General features: G+C 32.5%; 1 protein-coding gene across 1 annotated transcript; it reads left to right on the plus strand.

Annotated features, from left to right (window-relative positions):
* Window positions 1-1,308: 1,308 nt before the first annotated feature.
* LOC122518432 lies at window positions 1,309-15,831 on the plus strand. The gene is made up of 3 exons (XM_043637373.1): window positions 1,309-2,533; window positions 15,067-15,569; window positions 15,811-15,831. Exons 1-3 carry the CDS (start codon window positions 2,398-2,400, stop codon window positions 15,829-15,831), a joined length of 660 nt encoding a protein of 219 aa, XP_043493308.1. The 5' UTR covers window positions 1,309-2,397.
* The last annotated feature ends 3,074 nt before the right edge of the window (window positions 15,832-18,905 follow it).

The following is an 18,905-nucleotide window of genomic DNA, read 5'->3' on the forward strand; positions in this document are numbered from 1 at the left end:
TTTGTTAGGGAGATAGGTTATGGGAGTCCTTTGTAGGGCGCGTTAAAAGACTTAATATATAAATTAATATTAATGTTTTTTTTTTTTTTTTTATTTATTTATTTATTTATTTATTTATTTATTTATTGTTTGAATCGATGCATCGATCGCATGCATGGATCATTATCAACTCGTTATAAACATGGTACATTAAATATATCATTTTATTACAATTTATTGTTACACTGTAGAAAATAATTTCGTAATTTTTACAAATTCAAACGTGTTTTAAACTACATTGAACAGAGGAGAAAGTTTGTTACGATCGATTAGATATTTTATATTTGTCAGAGAGAGTTCGTTTAGTTTTGATTATTCGATTATTAAATACGTTTATAATTGTTGATTTTAAAAGAGTCAAATTAAAAATTGATTTTATTTGTCTGAAAATAAAAAGAAAAGAAAAGAAAAAGAATAAGAAATTGAAGATAATCTTCTTCTCCCGGGGTCTCTTTCTCTTTCTTTTGATTTTCGTAGTTGGTGTCTTTAGCCCGCTTGACCCTAACCGGTAAATTTACAACGTTGCGAACGCGTGCATTTCTTGAGAAGTAGGAAGAGAAGGAGTAGGAGTAGAAGAGAAGGGGAAGGGGAAAGAGATGGAGTAGGAGTGGGAGATGGAGGGGAAAGCGAGGAAGGAGGGGAGGGTTGTGCAGCACACGCACACAAATATACGCGGGCAACTCCTTTCGACGGCGGGCAATTTTTTTCGACGGCGGGCAATTTCTGTTCGACGGCGGGCAACTGGGTTCGACTGCGGCGGGCAATTTCTGTTCGACGGCGGGTAACTTTGGTTCCCCCCCCTGGTTTCCCTCATTCGATGGGCAACGTTGCTTAGGGAAGAAAGCGAGCGCTATAAAAGTGGGGAGGGTTTGCCGAGGGAGGGTTTCTCCCGCCACTCTGCGCTTCGCTTTTCTCCCCACCACCGGTCAACTTCGGTCAAGCGTTGCGCGCGCACAAGTGGTGGGGATAGAGGTGGGATAGAAACGTGCGGCTGTCGAAGTTGTTCAGAACGAAAGCACAGAATCATTATATCGCTAGACTTCGAGGAGAGTAGACGTGTTTCAAGTTATTAAAGCAAAGCTAAGATCTCGTGCTTCCTCTATCATTTAATAATAATAGTGGGACGAAGAAGATAATTCTGCGGATACGATAATACATGTATTTCGTGTTTTACCGAGATTGTTTATTTTTCTCTGTCGTAACATCGTAATTTTACTTGATACAGTTTTAATTTATATTTTATAGTTAAAAATATATATGTTCATATATATTATATATATAAAATATATGAATTATAGTAAAATACGATTTAAAGGAACATTTTGCGTTGTTTGTTCGTTCATCAATACGTTAACGGAAAAGAAAAAAAACAATGGGTGTGAGTTTTGCAACAACGACGTGAAGAGATCTACACGTGGGTTTTTTTGTTGCTGTGCAAATAAAGTAAGATCTATCGCCGTTTCTCCGAGGTACGGTGGTTATCTCTCAAAAAAATCAACTTTTTGTTCTATTGCGTAGAGAATCGATAAATTCTCCGAACATTTGATTAAAAAACAAAATAAAAAAGTATCGAACTTTCTTGTGCATCGTGTAAGGAACTCAATAACTCTTGTCGCGATCGTTCTCCTTCTTTCCAGAAAAGGAAGAAAAAAAAAAACAGAAAGGAAGTCCTATATTTTCTTTTTGCGATAAACGCGTTTGCCCGTTTCTCTAAAAGACTTTGTAAGAACAAGAGAAACACAAAGAGAGAAAACGTGAACCCGAATTAGTGAAGATCAAGATCGGTATCTTCTATCTCGTCGAATTAAATCTCAGCACCTATGGAAAGTGATCCGTTCGAGGATCCACCTTACGGACGTTTCAGACGTCGAATTTAAGTGACGAGAAAAAAAAAAAACTACGACAAGAGTGAGCAAAATTTTGGGGAAAAAAAACGAGAACAGAGAACGAGAGAGACAAGAAGAAAGAAAATTGAACAAAAACACCTATCGAGAAACGGACGCGAGAGTTTCTCTCAAAAATTAAATTTAATCGTCCTATTATAAAAAATAGTTCTTCTGTAGGTCCAAGCAAAGGATCAGTAGGTTTTGGTTCGGGTCTTCATGGTTGGGCCTTTACTTTAAAACAATTTTATAAAAAATAGTTCTTTCGTTCGATGCGTGGTTATTTTTCACGAATTTCGATATAATATTCGTCGATTATTGTTTAGTAAGATATCAAAGAAGATAGAATAAAGAGAAAATACAATAAGACATTGACATTGGGAAAAGGAGAAAGTTATTCTGTTCCCGTGAGGGGGGTAGTATAAATAAAAACTCATTTGTAAACGCAGAAAAGAAAATAAGGTATTTGAAGAAAATGGCTGTACCTTTTTTAATACCTGCCGCCGAGGAGGACCAGCAGGAGTTCTCCACGCAACAGCTGCAGACAATTCTGGCCTTGTACTCAGCACTAGACCGATATCTGCGGACCAGAACCAACACTACGCCAACATGTGAGTTTATATTGGAGTATACTATTTTTTTATTCTTTACTACAGATATTCCTACAATTATGGAAATAATCCGAGCAATAGATGAATAATTGTTAGTAATCTATCGACTAAAACAATCAAGAAAATGTTAATTAGTGAAAGAAAATGATGTAGAAAGTAATGCCTAATCTTATAACTATTTTAAAATTCCTAATAGTTCTTCTTAGAATCTCGACTGTTGATAAGCTTTATCATTGACAATATTATTTTATGTTATGTTTTATTTTTAATTATTTTTTAAATTGTAAATGTAGACCAATTTGCCCGAATCGAACCGAAATAATACGTTAGGATAATATTAAGGTTGTATCGAAGATTTCGTGGTGTGTAGACACCAAACAATTGTTAAAATCTAGTAAGAAAAAAAATTGTAATTATTTGTAAAATAATTAGATATAGAAAGATAGATAAATGAAGAAAAAATAGAAACATAAAAGCTAGGAATATCAAAGAAAAATCAAAGTATCGAGATAATTCTAATTAGAAATTTAAGTAAAGTAAAGTAAAGTAAAGTAAAGTAAAGTAAAGTAAAGAGAAAAGAAAACGTAACATAAATATCTAACCGTAAAGTTATATTCGCGTTAAATGGTTAATACTGATGATGAACCGCGTGTTGTATAGTGTAGTGTATTGGTTGATTCTCTTCCGGTGAGGTGCAACACGTGGTTGTTGTTGCGCGTAACGATTCTCAAAGTTGCGGCGCAGGATTGTTCGAACTAAATACGAATTTGAATTTTAAGACGATTTAGAAAGTATCTTATTATTATTTTTGTTATTGTTGTTCTTACTTTTTCTTTTCTTTTTTTTCTTTTTTTTTTTTCTTTTTGTCATTATCATCATTATTATTACCGTGATTTTTTTACCGACATTCATTCTACATTCTTATTCTCGCTTATAATAACAAAAATTATTGAATTAATATCAATGACGACGATTATTATAAATAATTGTAATTATAATAATTGTTGAAATTGTTCTTTGAAAGTTGACAGAAGAAAAAAATTATAATTTTTGTTAATATTTTAGCTAGAATTAGAATCGATTGAATAGTTGTGTGAGATTTGGTCGTTAGAAAAAAAGTAAAAATAAGGTTTCAACCTTATTAAATTGTTTTTTCTCATGCCACATCAAATTCAATAACTCTAACATTTGTCTCGTCTTTTATCTTTATATTACGTTATTTCGATGGTAGTTTATTTTTCTAACTAAAACTATTCGAACTATTATTTCGTCAACGAATTTGTTTAATGGAGTAATTTTAATATCCAAATTTAAACGATTTACCAATTGGCAAATAGTTTGCTCGTGTCGAACTCTCCGGTCAATGTTTCTAGTGTCACGTGATTTGTCGGTCGTGAGTCATGTTCAAAAAATCTTTCTCGGTTCATCATTCCAGGTATTCAGATTGAAACGTGTCTCCGAACTTATATATATTGTGTTATTAAATTTATGTTCGGAAATTATTTAAATTTATCTACGATAAATTTTACGAACGTTGTTGACGAAAGTTGCGAAATTTGTTGTGTTTTTTCTTTTCTTTTAATTTTTTTCTTTTCTTCTTATGTCTTACATTTTTTTCCCGAACATTCTCGATACTTTTTTTATTAAATTTTGTTCGGACGATATATAGGCTAGCTTTTAGAATTAAATCAATTATATATTTCTCTTTTTCTTCGTCCGTTCGTATTCGACGATAGGTTAAAAATATTTTTCTCTGTTTTGTTTTTTTTACCTTTTCTTTTGTTTTTTTTTAAATGTAGTACAATTATTATTCCGGAAAAAAATGTACGCTTACAGAAGTTATTTTAAGATTTACGCGCGAATTATGTATTTTTATACTTTTTATTAAATAACGATATGATATGATTTTAAAATATTTACTTGCGTATATTCGTGTTGTATAAATGCGCATAAAATTATTTAAAACTTTGATAATAATAATTTTAATACTTTCATTTCGTGAGTATTTTCTCGACGAAGAAGATAAGTACTATATTTAATTAAAATAATTAGACAATTAAAGAAATTTTCCTGATATTCGATGAAAATTATGAAAACTTAAGATAATTAAGATAATAAAATAGAAAATAACGTAATAGATAAAATCTATTAATCTTCAATAAAAACATTTACAAGTTGATATTTTCAAATGAGATTAAAAGCTCGTGTAAGGTAGTCTAATTAAATTTCATCGCGAGATCGTTAGCTCATAGTTTTGCACGTATTATTTATCTAGTACTTTTAACATATCTTTTATCGCATAGATCGAAATAACGTAATTAAGATTTTCATATATATATTAAACTTACAATTTAAGAATTATAAATATAAGTCTATATAAATAATGATAAATACTAAAAAAAAGGTATACATTAAAACGCTATTTACGATCGCAATTTATTGAAAATAATAATCAATAAATATTAATTCTTAATTTACAATATACATTGAATATAAGTAGATAGAAAAAACAAGTTGTCGTAAACCCATAAGGTTACTGAGAAGCAAAATAAATAAATAAATCAATAAATAAATGAATGAAGTGAAAGAGTTTGTAACAGAGAACGAGTTAACGCACAACGAAATGTTAGAGAACGATAAGAAATATAAAGAGAAAGAAAATAGAGAGAAATAAAAGGAAAGATATAACAGATGTATAGTGTGGGTGTATGGCAGCCCCATGAGTGTGTATGGCAGACTATGTCCGGCCATGACCCTGCTCCGTTGGTCGAGCCTCTTCTCTTTGCTAAAAGAGAGGGTAAGAGAAGAAAGGTGGTGAAGTTGTGGAAAAAGAAAAAGAAGAGTGAACGAAGGTAGTAGTAGTGGTAGTTATGGCGATGGAGCACTATGACGAGGGGGAGTGGGGAGGGAACAGAGGAGGGTTTAGGGGGGTTTAAGGGGGGTTCAAGGGGGAGGAGACGATGAACGTGCATTCGCTCAGAGTTGCATGAAGTACAGAAAGAAAGAGTAAATGTAGAAAGACCAAGAAAGAAAGACCACTGGTCAGCCACAGTGTTGCAGTAAAACGCGTTATAAAACGCGATGCAACAACGGTGCACGGGTAGTAGGAGGGTGTGGTGGGGGATTCTTCTTCTTTCTTAATAAGTTATTTTTTTAGTTTCTTTTATTCTTTGTTTCTGGTTCTGTCATTGTTTTTAATCTCTCTCTTTCTTTAATTTTTCAATTTCTTCTTTTTTTTTATTTTAATTTATTTTTCATGGATAGTCGAGTTACGAGGAATAAACATATATGGGATACGATACTTGTTATTTTTTCTAGTTATAGATTATTAAAAATTGTCTCGTTTGTAATTTTTTTCTTTTCTTATTTTTATGTATATATTACGCTGGAATGAATTTAGATTCATACGAGTCGGTTAGGAAGATTAATTGTAACTCTAGTCACGATCTAAATGTAAAGAATGATACTTTTTATAAAGGAATAAAATTGTGAGATTTATATCGAAGTTACCTTTTTCTTGAATAATTATGAAATTATTACGTCAAAGAAATGATCAAGTCGTAGTATGTTTCTCATCATTAGTTAGAATCCCCACGAGCGTAGTATCTGTAAAAAAAAGAAAAAAGGAAAAAAGAATAAAGTAAAAGAAAAAGAAAAAAAAAGACTACTAACAGGGTAGAAATGTAAAAAAAAAATATATATATATATTACAAGAACTAAAAAGTAATAATGCAGTTACTTTCTTTTGAGATGCCGATAAGATTCGTCGAAACCCAAAAAAGAAAAAGAGAAAACGAAAAGATAATAAACTTTTGTAAATGGGGCCAGGTAGAGAAAACAGGTAGGGGGGGGGCTGTTGTTTTAGTAGAAATTTTGTTAAAGAAAAATAAAATAAAAATATTAGTCATAGAGAAGATCGAGTTTGAAGTTGAAAAATTGAGGAATGCGGTTTTCACTTGGAAATGGCGTTGTTGAAGTTTAAAAGGTTTCGTTTGTAACGTAGCATAAGTACGTTTCGGTTTCTCGGACGATTTTCTAAACGGAAATAGTAACGCGACGACGAACAGAAAGAGAAAAAGAGAAAAAGGGAAAAAGAAGGATGGGGTTAAGGAGGGAATAGGCGGGCACGAGGGTCAATAACCATACTTGCTGTGCCGTGCTTTTGAAGGAACGAGAACATGCAGAATTACTGTGCTGGTGGTGGTGGTGGTGGTGGGAGCTCGTGTGGTTGCATCAAATCGGGGCTTTCGGGTTGTAGTATTTATAGAAACAGCTGTGGGCAGGCAGAGCTTATTGCTTTTCTGCTGCATCTTCTGCTTATTTGCTGCTTCGGTCTTACTTACCGGTCGTCGGTTTCCCCGTGTTTAAATGGTAGATCGCGAATTTCCACAATTTTTTCTTCTTTTTCTTTTTCTTTTTCTTTTTTTTTTCTTCTTTCCCCTCCCCCTTTCGCTCGTCATCGCTCTAAAAACGTAACACGTTGCCTGATGCCAAGCATTGTTAGCATTGTCTGAAGGAGGTTTGACTCCTCCGCCAGGTAATGTTAGCAATGCCTGACTCGTCAACTTTTCTTTCCTATTTTATGAACGTTTGCAAATCGATTTATAATTCGACAAAGTATTCCACGCGTAGACAAAAGAGTGTACTTTAATTTAATATAAGAGTCATTAAAATCTATTCATTCTTAGTATAAAAAATATTTACTCAAACTTTTCAAAGAAATTGCAAAGATGCACAATTTACAGCATTGCACTCTATGACATTTTATGAACCTTTGCAGATCGATTTATAACTCGACAAAGTATTCCACGCGTAGAAAAAAGAGTGTACTTTAATTTAATATAAGAGTCATTAAAATCTATTCACTCTTAGTATAAAAAATATTTACTCAAAGTTTTCAAAAAAATGAGCAAAGATGCACAATTTACAGCATTGGGGATTTACCGACATTTTCAACACTTTACATTGCGATGACGAAGGGGAAGGGGAAAAATATAAGAAAAAAAAGTTAGGAATTCGCGATCTACTATCATTTAAAACCCGGGGAACCTGTTACCCGTTGTCAATAGTTCGTTATTAAAATAATAACTGCACTCATTTAGTTGTCAATCTAACGATAACACGATCGAAACCTCGTTTATATTTCGCGTGTGCGTTTCTATCCTAACACTTTAACGCAATTTAAAGAGGCGTGAAAAATGTTCACGCTCTCTTGAACTCGTTATTCACGGTGGTAGCAGCAGGGGTAAAAAGTAAAAGAAAAAAAAAAGAAAGGGGGCACGCGTCTTCAACGGTTCATGAAATTTGGCAGATCTTATCTTTACCGAAGCCCCCCCTTTTCTTTCGATTAAATACGTACATACATATCTCGTTTCGTTTATCATAGTATTTCATCAAAAACATTTCTACCTTATATTAATTACTCTACGTTCAGTTTGTACTTGTTCTTTTTTCTTTTTTCTTTTTCCTTTCATTTTATTACATACAACACACGAAGATAGATCGTTTCTCGAATCATTTGCACATTGTTAAGAAAGTATTTAGAAAGTAAGGTTTCTTATCATGAAATTTCATACGATAACACGACCATATAATAGTATCATATAATTAATGATGCAAATGATTTAATATCTTTTTCTCTAATTCGTATTGAATGAAAGGAACTTTTATACGAGGTTTTTATTTTGATAATATATTTGTATAAAATAAGAATGATGATATATATTCGTGTTTAATGAAAATTGTTAATATACGTGACAATAATTATTAACGGCAATGTATAATTGTTAAATAATCAAATGAAAGAATATTCGAATAGGTTTTACAAAAAGTAATAAATACATTATAACGAAATATACAAAATATTGATAATTATTGGCACATATATGCGTATTATATTCATTTTATTATGTATTAATAATTGAAACGTTTAAGGTAACTTCAAAGAGGAAAAATGAACGAAAATGAAAGAGAAAGAGAAAGAGAGAAAGTGATCTGTGGTTTTTCGATGAGAGAAAAGGAACACACGATCACCATCAACCAACCAACCAACAACTGATGCAATCATTATCGCATTATGCGTCTTATTGAATCAAGATTATAGCACACTTGTATAACGATAAACGTTGGCCGATTTGATATTAACGTTTTATTCGTTAGCTAACGTGATGTGCATTGTTTCATCATCATCATTTTTATTTTTCGTTTAATTTTTCTCTTTCTCTTTCTCTCACACATTTTTCCTATTTTTTTTCGTAGAGACAACCGAGAAAAGATCTGAAGCTAATTTTTATTTTTATTTTTATTTTTATTTTTATTTTTATTTTTATTTTTATTTTTATTTTTATTTATTTTCTTTTTCTTTTCCTAACATTTTTCGATTTAATATTTGGATTTAACATAAACGTTGATATTTGTACTGCGAATCAGACCTTTTCTCGGATTTTTATGGACATGTAAGTTTAATATTAATGATTTTATTCGATGTTATCAATACCACACAATCAAACATCATGTAATTATGACAAACATATGAATACACGTAATAGACAGAAATACACACACACACGCACACGCAAGTTGTTGCATCTAACTATTCGTTCTATTTGTTTTTTTTTTTTCCCTTTTTTTTTCTCCTTTTTTTTTCTTCTCCCTTTTCGAACTTTCTCTCGATAATAGTTTTCTTTTCAGGTAAGTAGGGGGGGAAATGATGAATCATTCGGGAAGAATTTTCTATCGAAATTTATCTTAGAGGTACTTTAGTATTTACTTTATCTTTTTATCTTTATAACGTAGAAAAATTTTTCTATCTAAATTTACCGACGCATTAGTACCTTTTTCTTTTCTAATCTTTTTATCTTTCATCCTTTTTTTTTTTTTCTTTCGGCTACCATATTTACGATAATTTCGATATAAAAGTAATTAATAAAATAAATATCAAATGTGTAACGTTAAAATAGAGAGAAAAGTATATCAAAGAAATTTGTCTATTTTTTTAAATGGAATAAAATTAGATCACATTTGGAGAGAAATTATTTTATTTTATATTTTTTTTTTTTTAATTTATTTATTTCATTTATTTTTCCCTTTTCAAATAAATAATATATTTAATGTAATATATCATTTAAATACACATTTACGTAGATTAAAGTTGCGTAATTAAACCGTGCCTACGAGTACGTTCAAATTTCAGGATGCAATGACAGCAATCTTTACTAAACAACACAACCGAATAACACGAGGAAACATGACACACAACACACACAAACGTACACCCATGCAATGTACTTGAACGTATAAACCCGTTCGGACCTGTTCGTGCTTGTTTTTGTATTCTCTCAGCTGTCCGAGTGTACTCGATGGGACACACCGAGTATACCGAATGGCGCACATATCATTTCTTTTCTTTTTTTTTTTTCTTTCTTTCTTTTTTTTTCTTTCCACGACCCCTTCCCGCCAACACAAACACAACAGGCAACGAATTAACAGGGGACAATGGCTTGCATTATACTTTGGCTGACTCGGCGACAGACAGTTTACTTCACTTTTGGTTCCTTCTATCTTTCTCTTTGCTTTTAAAACCGCGACGACGTAAAAATGTTCATCTCGCAAGCCAAGTCTCTCGTTAATAAAACGTTCCCTCTTTTCTTTTCTTAATCTCACAATTTTTCATTTCGTATAGAAATGATCGAACAATTCAAATAATTCATTCGAATTTATACTTTGTTTGATTTAATATTCGAGATACACTGTTAGAATTCATTGGATTATTAATTTTTAAATAAATAAATTTAAATAAATCACGCGTTGAATTTGTTTTAACGAGTTTCGAGTAATGGAAAAAAGAACAAAAAAACAAAAAAATTGTTTGAAATTTCATTTAAACGATCATTTCGAAGTAATCCACGTCTGATTTCTCTTTTTATTTTTTAAACAACAATTCCGTATTTCCGTAAATAAAATACTACGGATTATAATAATAATCTGATATTTAAAAAAATTACGCGTAATTTTCTCTTTACATAGAATATCTCAATTCGAACAAATTGCATTGACAATTAGTAAAAGGAATCGTATTTTCCATATGCGATGGATAAAGAATAAAAGGAAAAAAAAAATATATATATATATATATACATATATAATTGATTTATATGAGAAAGATAGAATGAACGGGAAGGAAGGAACGACGCAATTGAAATCGTAATTTTATTTATCGCGCGTAGTATAGTATACGTTTCGTTTCTCTCATTGTCACGGAAAACTGGCGAATGCAAGTCGCGATAAAAAAGTATTTGCACTCTCGGAACAGCGGCGCTTACGCCGACGCGTGTATGCACTCACACGAACACACATACACACATACATACATACATATGTAAAAAGAGACATGTTACGGATGTTCGTATATATTACAAAAGATAGAAGAAGAGAGAAGAATGATGGCAGTGGCCTAACGTTGCGAGTATTTTACGCATTCGTATATGCTGCGTATGTGTGTGTGTGTGTGTTGTCTTTTGGTTTCACTCTATGCACATAATGTGTATTAGTGTGTATATTCCAGAAGCAGAAGTATTAACAGTAGTAGCAGTAGCAGTAGCAGCAGCAGCAGCAGCAGAAACATACAACGTGCAACATGCAGTATGCAGTATGCAGCGAACTCCGTACGCGGCCTTGAGAGAGGTTCTTTGTGCGGTTCAGCGTTCACTGTCGATTACTCCTATATACGCGTACACATTTAAACATACATGTATATACATATACATGCATGCGTATGCTTACGTATGATATCTATATTATATGTGTATTGTTTGCAAGTGTATGGGAATCGTTCGGGTTCTCGTTGTGTCTCGTTGTCGTAGTTGTCGTCGTTGTTACATATACTGTAACAAGTTGCGTTGCACTTATGTACAAAGTGCGTTACATGTGACTCACGTGCTCTCGCATATGCTACCGGGCGTATATTATACTTCTTTCTTTTTCTTTTTATCCTTTTTTTTTCTCTCACTCTTTCTTTATTTTTCTTTTCTTTCCGTGGATCCATATAACTCCATCTAGATATACATATACGTATATACACGTATATACACGTAAGGAAAGCACATGGAAGTTACTGAAAAAGAAAGAGAGCGAGAGAGAATGCATGCATGCATGCATGCGGGTGTCGGCCACGTGCGCGTTGCACTTTTTTCCCTCGCTCACCCCATTCGTCTTTTCTCTCGTCGTCGAAATTTCTATGTACAAGTATATAACATACTACTACTATTACGTACCTTTACTTTTATAAGTTTTACTTTAGGTATCTTAGATTTAACGCGCAGGTATTTTTAACAAAATCGGACAAAGCTTAATTACTCAACGCGTTACTACTTTTACCTTACTTTATTATCAAGGTATATATATATAATATATAAAAGTATATAGTCTATATATATATATAAATTTAGTTTTATTAAAAATAAATAAACGTACAAAATTTAATTTAATTTATTTTAATTAATTATTTATATATATATATATATATTTAATTTAATTTATTTAATTTATTAATAAAATTTATAACTCGTGGCGTGCGCGCGCGCGTGTGTGTGTAAAAATAATAAAATAATTTTTTTTCTATTTTTTTTTTTTAAATATTTATCCGTATGTATGTACGATATGTATGTATGCATGCACGTATGTAAGTATTAACGTTATAAATCGTTTAGGTTCGTAACTATAGATTACGCAATAAGAGAGGAGGAGGAGGAGGAGGAGGAGGCGGAGGAGGAGGAGGAGGAGGAGGAGGAGGAGTAGGAATAGTAGTATTAGTCATAGGAGGAAAGAGAAAAGTCGTTTATTGAAATAAGCTTTTGCCGGGCGAATGAATTCTCGGATTCAAAAGGCGCCTATAAATCTCTTTTAGTAAAGGTCCGCGCGTGGGTTTCTCACGGGCTTTTTGCAGTTGTCCCACCAACGATCCACTACGACCAGGAGCAGTTACAGGTCTCCCTCGTAGTGTACGTATATGTATACCTGCATCCAGTACTATACCGATTGACATTTTATTTGGAATATCCGGCAAGTACGTACAGGTAGAAAGTAACGTACCGAAGAAGATGATGATGATGATGATGATGATGTGATGATCAGCAGGAGAACGAAAACGACTGGTGAGTGTTGAGAGATTTCCCCCCACCACCACCACCCCACCAACACAACCCCCCCACCACCCAACACTTTTGCTCTCTCTCTCTCTCTCTCTTTCATTCACTCATTCTCTCTTTTTCGCCATTATGTTAGCTAAACACGTTTTGCAACCTGTGGAAAGTGGTTACATTATCGAGCGTGGATTTCACGAGAAGGAAGAAAGAAAGAAAGAAACGAAGAAAGAAAGAAAAGTTGAGATTCGATCGAGCCTAGGGTGTCGCGTTTGTGTATGTGTGTTGTACGTGTGTAGGCGAGATGGGATCTCTGGTATGAAGTTAAAGAAAAAACATGTTAGAGAAAAAGAGATAGAGAATAGGAGAGAATGAGAGAGAGCGAAAGAGAGAGAGAGAGAGAGTCATCTTACAAGAAACGTTTACTTGAAATGTCAAGGATGCAACCATGTGCGAGCGAGTGAGCGCACGTGCCAGTATCAAAGAAACAGAGAGAGATAGAAAGATATGTAATAAATGAGATAGAAAGAAAGAACGATATAAACTCGCCTCGTAAACACATGCCAATACGATAGGCGTGCTGTATTATTGTTATTTTGTCACGCGTGTTCTCAACGTTGGTTTATATATACACATGCATTATTATTATTATATATATATATGTATGTATATATATACATTATAACATATCTCACGTTAGGGACGACGTCAGGTAAAACGAGGTAGGATTTTAAAATGTTTTCGAGGGCCCGCGGCATCGAGGAACCTTCGTCTTACACGTGTTTATTGTTGTATTCTTTAGATTGAAAAAAATATTTTCGATATATTATTAATAATAGTTTATTTCATACGTTTACCTCGTCGATTATTTATTATTCAATTCGAATTGTCTATGGAAAACTCTTCGATTAAGAAATTATTATATATATGTATGTACCATCGATAACGATATTTAAAAATTATATTCTTTCGAATACTTTCGAGTTTACAACGTCGTGACGGATTTGATAAAAGAAAAAAAAAGAAAGAAACAGAAATTGCGTGTAATCTGTAGGAAGAAGAATACCTATGCTTATACGTAATGTATTTATTTTAAAACGGAGTCAAGCAGTCTGCTCGTTGTATGTCATATCTATTATATTATATCTGAAATGATAAATATATCGATAAATATTATTAGCATGATTTATCGAATCCGATTAAACTCCTTAACACGTAAATATGATTTTTCTTATCGATATCTTACTCGTTTCGTGGCAATCGTTATCGGATATATTCGTCATTTTCTTCGTTATTTAAAATATTAGTTTTGAAAATATTTCAAATAAAAAGAGAAAGAAGAATAAACCATATATATATATATATATGTTTTATATATATATTTTTTTTATAGATCTATTTTTTTTATTTATTTTATATATATATATATATTTTTATATATAAATATATTTTATATATATTTTTTATATATATATATATATATATTTTTTTTATTTTATATATATATAAATAAAAAAGGAAATAAGAAGAGGAATTTTCTTTTTCATTGCGGACGTCGAATGCTGCGCTTACTCGAAGGTCGATCGTTCGCCCTTCGTAAAGTATTTTAAAACACGATCATTATCCAACAATGTCGTTCCTTGCCATAATCGGACACGTTGTGTTACCTTGTTACGCGTGACACGCTGACGTTAAACCCTTATAAGCATGATAGCGGTAGCTCATACCTTTCCATTAACCGGGGACGACGACATCATTTCAAACGTCGAACGATCAGCACGACGTGATACAATGTGTATACCTAACACCGATAAACCCTTTTTTTTTCTTTTTCTATTTTTCTTATAACTTTATTTTAACCTTTCAATTTGTTTTTTATTTTTACACCGATGAAAGAGTAAAAAAAAATGTAACCCATAACCATAGGGCTCGAGAACAAACTCATTCTCGTATTGTTTCATTTCATTTATCTTCATCGATGTGTGATCGTAACACTCGAGACGGAAATAATTGTAAAACGGTGTTAATTTTGTAAAGTATGCCTCGATGTTGTTAGATTTGTCAAACTTCAGATTTAAATTGCGATAATATTTGTAAAAGGTGTATGCTTAATGTTAGACTCCTCGTCAACGTTTTATCAACGTTTTAGGTTTTAATTGCGATAACGTTTGTAATTAATCGTGTAAATTTTCGGATATGTGTGTGATGCGATATCGATGATGTTTCGTTGAAAATACTTCTGATTAATTTCGAAAAAATAACAACTTATATAATTCATACATTTATTATTATTATTATTAATATTATTATTTGAATGAAAAAAAGAAATAAATGAAAAATGTGTTCGTTTTATCGATGATTATTAAAAATATGGTTTAACGTTTTATTTTTCAGATATTAATAATCATCGATTAGCTATTGGACCGACTGGATTAGTTGTGATAGATCAAGACATGCCACTACCAGATTTAGTATCGTCGGCGATGCGACAATTGCAACCACCCACGCCGCGGGTCACGGTATCTGCACCTACCAGCCCGACGAGGGATGCAACTTTCCAATTTCCCGAATGCAGCTCATCCGGCAATGCAGTTGCCGTAGCTGCTGCAGCTGCTTCGTACGCTAACGCAACGAGAACTAGAAATTACGATAATGAAAACGAAGAAGAAGAGGGGGCAACTCCCGTGCCAACTCCAACTCCAAGGCCACGGCCACGAAGGAACAGACCGAGTAATGTTCGTGTACCTTTCAAAAAGGCTTTACCGGTCTGCAACGGGGAATTGTCGAACAATTGTTCCGAATATCCGGGCCATGTATTAAGCAACGAACAGTTTTTGATCGACATCGGGACCACTTTGAGAAAAATCGCTCAAGATTTGCAAGCATCCAAAAGCAAGGTCAGCAACAAATCATTCTTTCTTCTTCTCTTTTCTTCTTTTTTTTTTTTTTGGTTTAATATCAATTTTTTCTCTAGTAAATTTTACAAAAACACGATAAACGTGGTGCTTCATCCTATAATAATTTCGTATGAAAATATTCTAATCATCCTTTCATACGATTTATATTCTTTATTAATTTTGTTTGGATTGATATTCCCCCGCCTAACTATAATTATCTTATTTGTATTTAAACTTATAGATCAGATTTAGTAATATTTAATTGGATAAACCGATCGTTACGATCCGATGATCGTAGATTTACGTTTGTGATGAAACAGTAATATAAATAAAGACGTAAGAAATGAAAACAGGTGTAGCGTAGAAAGGCAGGTTTTAGGGGTTCGTTGAAAGGGAAAATGATTTAAAGGTAACTTCTCGCTCAGCAAGGTTTCACCATTTTATCTAGATCTTCCCTTTTCATCTCTCGTAAACGTTTTCTCGGCTTCCCTTGTTGGGTCACTCACCCTTCTCGTTTGTAAATAATTCTTCGTATAGACCCAAACGATGATTCCCTGCAGAAGAGCCTCTCCTCTCTCTGTTTATACATTTTTATATCAGGAAGCTTCTCTTTTCTCACGTTCGGGATTTAATGGGATCCTGTAATGACCATCGTAGTCACGAATTCGTTTCTGTGTCGTTCCTATTTTTCTGGAAATACAAAATACATAATGTATATATCTATATAGGATTTTTGTTTCATTTTTAATCATTTTTATAGACTGCAGCTAATACCAGAAAAAAAATAACTAACTTGTAGACACCAGTGTGTCTATTAATTTATTAAATAATACAACTTACAATCGTCTCGTTTCTTCTAAATTATCTTAACATTTTTGTACAAATGTTCATCATGTTTTCAATCTATTTTTTGAACGTAACTTCTCAGCCTAACTTCTTAACATAACGTATTATCTTTTCGTTACGTATATATAGATATTATTTCCCCCTTTCGTCTATCGTCCCTTTTCTTCTAACGTATTTAACCTTAAATTACTCTTCCGTTTGAAATTTCAACGGCGTGTTTAAAATCACACACATAAACACACACTTTCTCTCATTTTTTCATAACGCAAAAACAAGGAATAACATTTCCTCTAGCTTTACTTATCAGAAAAACATATTTACTTATTCTATAAATATCTATTTTTATATTTAACTAGATGAAAAACATTATATAACGTACATATTCGACAATAATCGTTCTCGAATATTTTTACATTTATTCATCTATTAATTTTACATTTTATTTTATACCTGTCAAAGAGGTGGAAACATTTACTTATGAATTTTTTTCTAATTATATATATATATGTAACGTTTAATGTTTTTCTTCTTACTGTTTAAATTTCATATTAAATAAAAATGATTTTAATTATACCAATGAGTAATTTGAGAAAATTTAGCTTAGAGATAAACACGTTTGAAATTTGTTTGTTTTTTTTTTTTTTTTTTCCTAGAAATATGTATATTTGTATGTATACATGAGTAATATTATACTACGTTTTAAATTTTGTGAACATCTCGTATATACCTTACATACAATGAGAAAAGATAGATAGATCGAGAGAATGTTAGGTGGAAAGACCATAAACGCGAATTTAGTTATATCATGACAGTGTCTGAATGTCCCGAAGGTGTAATAAATATCATCTTGCCACCCGTTAAGACGTCTAGTATTGCTCCCATGGTGTTCTTGCTTCTGTATCCCATAGATACTTCATCAAAAACTCAACCCACAATTTACGACCACATCCAACATTTTTTTTATTCTGTCTATTTGTTTCTCCCTTCTTCTTCTTCTTCTTTATTTTTCATTTTAATTTTATTTAATTTCGATACGATTGAATAAACGTATCGATAATCCTTGATAAACAATCGAGATTTTTGTTTTGTTGTTTTTTTTTTTAATCGTTCGTTATCTCTCATCTCGAAGACAAATCTTTGAAAAATGAGTATAAAAGATTACAACGATTATTTTCTATCCGATCGAGAAGAAAAGGGGATTAACAGAAGTTAGAAAAAACACGAGAGATGCTTTTTATCCTTCTCATCTTTTTCTTCATCATATTCTTCTTCTTCTTCTTCTTTTTTTCTCTTTTTATCCTCTCTTCTCTCGCCCTTTATCCTCTTTGAAGGTTCGTCAGGGTGATACCCAATTCCGGAACGTCTAATTATCGCTGGTTAAGTGCCGGTAATTGAAGGGGGAACCAACAGGACCATGCAATCGAAGAAATCCTGCCGGCTTTTCAGAAACCATTTCTACCAATCCCTTCTTTCTCTCTTTCCATCTCTCTCTTGTCCTTTCTTTTCTTTTTTTTTGTTCTTTATTCTACCTTCTTTATCCCTACTTCATTCAATCGATCAACCAACACTCGTTCAGGTTAGTCTCGAGTTCGGCTAATACCACCCCTCAGACGCACTTTCGATCTACGACCTTTTATTTTTGTCCTCTTCGAATACCCCTCCTTAACTTTGTCTTTTACACTAAATCATTATTCTTCCGTTCTTGTTACTTTTTATAATGAAAATATGCGAAACGATATTATATAATATAATTCAATATTATTCATTATTAATTTATAATAAATGTGTGTTGATAAGTCAAGTCAAGTTCTTTTATAAAAATAGATTATTTTCAATAATATAAATCTTTTAACTAATATAGTTTAATAAAAATTCATTCGATTCGCATTTATATAAAAGGTCTCATACATTTTATTTTTATATAGATATTCTTTTCAAAATATTCATCTTAATAAAAATAATTATTAGATCGGGAGGATTCGATCGCACGATCTACCGCTTTCAAAGCAGCTGCTCTTTCCATTAGGCTATCACGGATTTTTTAATTTATATATATTATATATCATAGTTAAACTGAATTAGTCGTCATCGTTTAACTTTGGATAAAAAATCAGATTTTATCAAGTAGAATGAAAAAGAGAATGAAACTTAACATAGTGAATAGGTCGACGGGTGTAAATTATGAGCGTGATATCTTCTCCTCTCTCTCTCTCTCTCTCTCTCTCTCTTTCTTTCTTTTCCCTAGTAGTTTCTCGTGGAAAGCCACGAACTCGACGTCGTGTTTTACATATGCATGGGAGAGTAAGCGAGCATGTAACGGCTAAGTGGCCACATCCCCTTACGTGAAAGTTAAGTGGGCATGGCGTAGCACGAGCCATGGGGCCACGGGCCGAGAAAATTATCTTCAATTATCTCGCCCGATCGAAGTCCTTTATCTTTTTCTTTTTTCCTTTTCCTCTATCTCTCTCTCTCTCTCTCTTTCTCTACCTT

The sequence above is a fragment of the Polistes fuscatus genome, unplaced genomic scaffold (genome assembly GCF_010416935.1).
Source record: "Polistes fuscatus isolate 324 unplaced genomic scaffold, CU_Pfus_HIC Scaffold24, whole genome shotgun sequence".
NCBI lineage: Eukaryota > Metazoa > Arthropoda > Insecta > Hymenoptera > Vespidae > Polistes > Polistes fuscatus.

Bases quoted from the DNA above. Each gene is read 5' to 3' on its own strand.
- LOC122518432 (XM_043637373.1), top strand. From the start codon at position 2,398: ATGGCTGTACCTTTTTTAATACCTGCCGCCGAGGAGGACCAGCAGGAG. The intron at 2,534-15,066 runs GTGAGTTTATAT...TTTATTTTTCAG, and splicing joins AACCAACACTACGCCAACAT to ATATTAATAATCATCGATTA. The intron at 15,570-15,810 runs GTCAGCAACAAA...TTAAACTTATAG, and splicing joins TGCAAGCATCCAAAAGCAAG to ATCAGATTTAGTAATATTTA.